At 34.3% G+C, this 6,208-nt stretch overlaps 1 protein-coding gene across 4 annotated transcripts in view; it reads right to left on the reverse strand.

Annotated features, from left to right (window-relative positions):
* Nucleotides 1-11: 11 nt before the first annotated feature.
* Nucleotides 12-6,208, reverse strand: part of LOC106461793 (GTPase-activating protein and VPS9 domain-containing protein 1-like) — a 91,298-nt gene continuing 85,101 nt past the window's right edge. For all 4 annotated transcript variants that reach the window (XM_022388867.1, XM_022388866.1, XM_022388864.1 and 1 more), the window contains 4 exons: nucleotides 4,600-4,714; nucleotides 4,234-4,306; nucleotides 1,184-1,249; nucleotides 12-770 (listed from right to left, as the gene is read on the reverse strand). In XM_022388867.1, coding sequence (XP_022244575.1) covers nucleotides 504-770; nucleotides 1,184-1,249; nucleotides 4,234-4,306; nucleotides 4,600-4,714 — 521 coding nt within the window. In that variant the 3' untranslated portion in view covers nucleotides 12-503. The remainder of the gene's footprint in view (nucleotides 771-1,183; nucleotides 1,250-4,233; nucleotides 4,307-4,599; nucleotides 4,715-6,208) is intronic.

Here is a 6,208-nt window from a genome sequence, read left to right on the forward strand (position 1 = left end):
AGACAAAGCACGTTTGTAACAGCAAACTGCTGCTACAGAGGCAATGCTTAGCATCAGTGAGATACTGTAATAGACAAAGCACGTTTGTAACAGCAAACTGCTGCTACAGAGGCAATGCTTAGCATCAGTGAGATGCTGTAATAAACAAAGCACGTTTGTAACAGCAAACTGCTGCTACAGAGGCAATGCTTAGCATCAGTGAGATACTGTAATAGACAAAGCATGTTTGTAACAGCAAACTGCTGCTACAGAGGCAATGCTTAGCATCAGTGAGATACTGTAATAGACAAAGCATGTTTGTAACAGCAAACTGCAGCTACAAAATGTATGAAATATCTGTAAATATCAATGAAGTTTTCACCAAACATGGTGAAAGCTTGGAAGAGTCAAGAAGAGTTGTAACTAGAACAGATGATATTCAACAACAATATTAATTCAACATACATTTTTAAAACAAAAATCACATTTAAGACTTGTTTAACACCAGAAGAAATCTGTTCCTTTCAGTAATCCATAGTTTTGATAAACTCTACTGCAGAACAAAACTGTGTCCACCAGTAAGCTTCTTCTCCCTCCAGTTGTTTTTCATAGAAGGTGTTAACATATTGTACTGTCGAAAGTAAAGATGTAGGGTTAGCTTTAATCATCACATATACCAAGACAGGCATGAAATCATCGGCCGCAGGAACAGACCGATCGCCTGCCATGCTAAGCAGGTTCATAATGGTGTTACAACAGCGCAGAACACACTGAATTTTATCTCGTGGTGTCTGAAAAGGAAAATACAAAAAATTATTCGGACCTTCACAGTGATCAGGAGGCTAGTAAAAGCATGAATGCTTTACAACTATATAGTAATGGAAAAATGCTTCCCAAATAAATAAGCATTCACAGGAATAAATGGATTGGTATCTATATAGGTGTTTTTATTATATATGTAGATTGTAAGAATGTTAGATTTTACAGCCAAGAAAATTAATATTTTCTTTCAGTTAGAGAAAGCTACCTGCTTAAAGTGAAACTAAAATTCAACCTGGTATTGGTAAAGAATATACATAATCAAATAAAAAATTTTTACATTCATATTTATAAAGACTAGAATGCACTGTTTCACCGGTTAGGTACCCTCACTGTTAATGTTTTTGGCTGTAATAACAATAATACCTCAATAGCTTCTTCTTACCTTATAAGCATTGATGGTAATTAGTTCAGCTTGGGCAGATGGCCAGGGACACTCATGATGGTAAACCTAAATAAGCAGAAATGTAAATAACAGATAAAAATACAGAATAAATTATTTGTGTCTGGGAACTTAACTACATTCATTGAACTAATCTAGTTTAAACAAAGTTGTCAAAGTTAGGATCAGACTGGATTAGCTTGTCTATATGGCTAAATGATACACAGACAAGCCTGTCTTAGCAACCACATGCACATAACGACCATTTTTAGAATTCCCCACGAGTTTCTTTACTTACTGACATTGTATACACTGACCCACTGTTTAATGTGGATCAGTGACCTTCCCAAATTGACCTGTTGTCATTATCTGTTGCAAGAGAGATAACTCAAACTTTTACAAAGTCTCATATGGGAATGCGATTAAAGGAAAGCACCAAATGCTGCCATAGTTGATCATGATTTATAAAAATGTGGATGCTTTTGGGTTGAAGCAATAGCACCTTCGAAAAAAAAAATTCTTTAATGGTTGCAGGGTGAGATAAAGCTATAAGGTAAGCCACCAAATGTTATGTACATCTGTAGAAATTAAGCCTACTAACACAAGAAATTAGACCGAACACAAATATTGAACTTTTGAAGTGAATTTTAACTGTTTATGAGTGAATTTTTTGGTGAATAAAATAAATGAAGAAATAATCATATTTGAAATACTCATATATGATAGGTATGTTCTAATACAGTGTAATTACATTTCTCAGAAAAATCAATAAAATTTATGTATGTATTGGTTATTGAAGATTAACCAAATATTCATACAGTTCAGCAAGTAACATTGTCTTATGCTCTGGGATATGTAGTAAGATAAAAGAATTTTCCTTACAGCCTGCAAGTGGAGTTGGAAAGTAACATTCTAGAGAAATGAATTGGCTTCACAAAGCAAGCAAATCAAGATCAAGGACTTCTTCAGTGGCTTTGTTTTGATAATTATTTCCACGTTTCTAGTTTATGGTGTTTTATTGCGTTCTTGAAAAAAAAAATCAATACACAACTGTGTCAAGATGATTGAAATGGTGAACCTTTATAAAAAGATCATTTTGGCTTCTCCCCTTGCATGCTCTTTATAGAAAAGTTTATAAATAACTAAATGCTTTTACACTTGGAAGGCATTTGGCAGATGACACTGAGTTTCTGTCTCATTCTTCAGTCACTACAGAGCTGAGCTCTCTAACACTGTATCATGCTTTAAGGCATTGATATACATGAATTCTGAGAATGTTCCAAATATGTTCAGTGGAAGAGAGCTCAGGATTTCCTTCTTGTTGTTCCATGACCTTTTTATCAATCCTGGTAATATCAAGCATTGTCCAGTATTGGGACAAGGTCTGGTCTGATTGAATCCACAAAACTTATGTCACTAAAAGTAAACCAGCTCTTTGGAATCACAAAAGTCTTTATGTCTATTCATACACACTACCTACCCACAGCATGAAATAACTGTCATCAAAATAATCATATAATAATGCTGTAGTAACCATTTATCACTAAACCTGGAATGGCCCTTTAGGGCTCTTGGGGAGTGATCTAGGAGGTTGGCATTTGGATCGACCCCTTCTATGCCACTCCAGAGGTCCCTATGTCTTCCCCTTATACTGAATGAGTATGATAGCTTGTATTAAAGTAACGGAAAATATTACAGCATTTTACAACCTGATGGGTTCACAGTTGCTAACCAATTATCATGAGAATTTGCTCATCCAAGAAGCACATCTAGGAAGGAAATGAGTATTTCAGCTTCAACATCTTTTTACCCTAAGTTTCCTAACGTCTTTCTCTAAGATTATCTAAATAAATATTTACCATTTTGATTTTAAACCAACTAGAATTCCACAAATATTAATTGTAAACTCTACACTATAATTAGCATACTAGGGAAAAAAGTAAGCCTATAAATTATAGTATGAAGACAAGCTTCAAACAGTTTTTTTTAATGGATTTAGGCAGTTTGTTCAAAATATGGACTGAGTTTACTATGGACTTTTTATGCTATACTTTATAATCTTTAAACAAATTTCAGCTGTTCATATTAGACATGGAAAATGAAGAATATATGAGATATGGAAAATGGAGTTGAATCTGAATCCACAGTATAAATAATAAGAATTAAGTCAGATGAGACTTGAAATTTTGTATAAACTTCTCCAAATAACGACGAAAAGAATTTTACTACACATGGCACAATCAAGTTGGCTCCAGGTGTAAAAGATCATTAAGAATGTACTCAGAGCTTAATCTTGGGCCAATAGAAGAAAAAAAAAGAAGGCTAAGAAAATTAAACACTTAAGTTGTCTTGTTTTGCTATACGTTTAAGAGAAAATGTAATGTATAGGTTAGGTTTGTTATTGAATCGTGTACTAAACTGAAAAAACAAACAACACAATAATGAGAAATTATCATCCTTCTTCTTGTTCAGCATTTTTCTAATATGAGATACAGACAGAGTGAGAAACAGACTCGGACTCTGCACAGCTTGGAGAACAATGCAAAGTACAAGTATGCCAAATTATTAAATGCAATCCAGCAAAATAAGTTGAATTTTCACAATAAATGTAAGTCATGAACAATGTCAGGTACTAGGTTCTGCTTATACAAAACAAAAGCCATGCATGTTTCAACATAATTTAACTTACCTCATGCAGTGACAGATACTTAAAACTCTTTCACAGATCTCCAATATGCAATTTGTTTGGGTTATCCTTAAAAACCTTGTATTATGGAGGTCATTATGAACTATATTCAAACCAACAAATATAACTGTTCCTGAGTACAAACAAGTACCAAGGATCACTGGATATATCTATACATGCATATATAAAAGCATAGCTTTCTATTTGTACTACAGATATATTGTAGAAAATGTATATTATTTAGAGTAATTCTGAAACCTCTTAAAATTAATATTAACTATTGTTCTTAAATCTAGCAAACAAATAACTAATATATTTCACATTGAGACAACTGTATTTAAATAATAAAGAAAACACGTGTCTGTACCTTAGACACTTTTAAGTCCTTGTGGTTTGGTGTGATTACATGGGATAACTTCAACATGTGTTGATGGAGGACCCTGAAAGAAACAATATTACAGAAACACTACCTTGAGACAGCTAGAAAGTAAAAGCTTAGTGTAACATAGCTTAAAAATAATCACATTCCACAAATAATACTCTTTTTGGCAAATTTTTTCTGCTCATTGCTGTTTCTTAAAAAAGTCTAAAACCATCAGAAATTACAAGAGTTAAAATATTAAAAAATATATAATTCTTAATTTCCTACATTCACATCAAATATTAGTACATAATAAGATACTGCAATATTCACTGGTAAGTAAATTTAGCTTTAAATTTGAAATACACTTACTGATCTCGTAAAACATCTCCATCTCCATTAGGGTAGAGGGCATGAACATAAATCTGGCTCATGATAGTTCGCTCAACGACTTTCCGAGCATGATCATTCTGAATGTTGCTGGCAGCTTCATTTACAGAAAACACAAGATTTACTAAATGAACTTCAACAACCCACATACTAACATAGCTTGATTTATTAAAACAAGGATTAACACTGACAACAAATACTTGTTTTATATTTATGACAAAACTAATAAGGCTATCTGTTGCCATCCCTAACTGAACAGAGGAAAAACAGCCAGTCAGCAGCATCCTCTCACCCATGTTAAGGGATTGACTGTTACTCTTATAATGCTCCCAAACTTAAAGTGTGTGTGTGTGAGAGAGAGAGAGAGAATATTTAAGTATTGCATGGATTCAAACCCAGTTCATAAGCTCCAAAATCCAGAGCACTACAATAGTGCAAGCACCACATTTATACACTTATTTCTATTGGTAGAATTTTCAGCTCAAGTGTGATGTCAAATTATAATTGTTCGGACTTAGAATCATAGATTTCCAAATTCTTATTACATTCCCAAGATGCTAGGAATGTTAACATTTTCCTTACCCAAACAAATGTTTAGCTACCTTCCTCACACATTTGCTGCAGAAATTTGCATGTCACTAGCCTCAAGGCAACTCCGACCTAATTTCACATGAATTGCATTGCCCCATGATATCACGAGATAAAAGCTCTCCACCAATAGGAGAGTAGAGCCAGGGCAGATGGTATGAGCACCTTCCATTATCCTAGCTTGATACAGCTTTTAGGTAAGTATACCTTTGGAGGCAACACCAGTCACATGGCAGGATCCTATGAAATGATATACAGGGCTCTGAAAGAGAAATAGCATGTATGCATTTCAAAGACTGTAGGGAGAGTGAAGAATGGTGACCTGGGGAAGCTGAAATCCATCAGGAGATAAAACAGCCAAAACGCATAGAAGAGGAGACGAATGTGTGCAGTGTGTTCACATGGCCACCAGGAGGAGCTCATCCTAGGGCCGGCAAAGAAGATATAAGAGAAGGATAAAGGTGAGGAATTGAATGTGAAGAAATGTGAAACAGTCTGGGAGCATTTGTATCCCAAAATTAACATACCAACTGGAGAAGGCAACAGACCCATCCAGTAATAGTAAAAGGAGATAGGTCCTTGGAAAAAGAGAAGCCTCAAGGTAGAGACATACAAATACAGGAATAACTGAAATAAAAAAGTACATGAAAAGGCACATCAAACAGCCCAACAGGACACAGGAGCCGACCTGGGTTCAGACATTCTAACAGGCAAGAGTAAGGGAGATAAGGACCACTATACTTATTACTTAACAAACAATGTAACTAGAACCAATACAGTTATTCCTAAACAAACAATATCTTGAATCAATACAGCTATTTCTAAACAAGCAATATGTAAACTTGAACCAATACAGTTATTCCTAAACAAACAATATCTTGAATCAATACAGCTATTTCTAAACAAGCAATATGTAAACTTGAACCAATACAGTTATTCCTAAACAAACAATATCTTGAATCAATACAGCTATTTCTAAACAAGCAATATGTAAACTTGAACC

The sequence above is a fragment of the Limulus polyphemus genome, unplaced genomic scaffold (genome assembly GCF_000517525.1).
Source record: "Limulus polyphemus unplaced genomic scaffold, Limulus_polyphemus-2.1.2 Scaffold1032, whole genome shotgun sequence".
In the NCBI taxonomy this organism is placed as follows: Eukaryota; Metazoa; Arthropoda; class Merostomata; order Xiphosura; family Limulidae; genus Limulus; species Limulus polyphemus.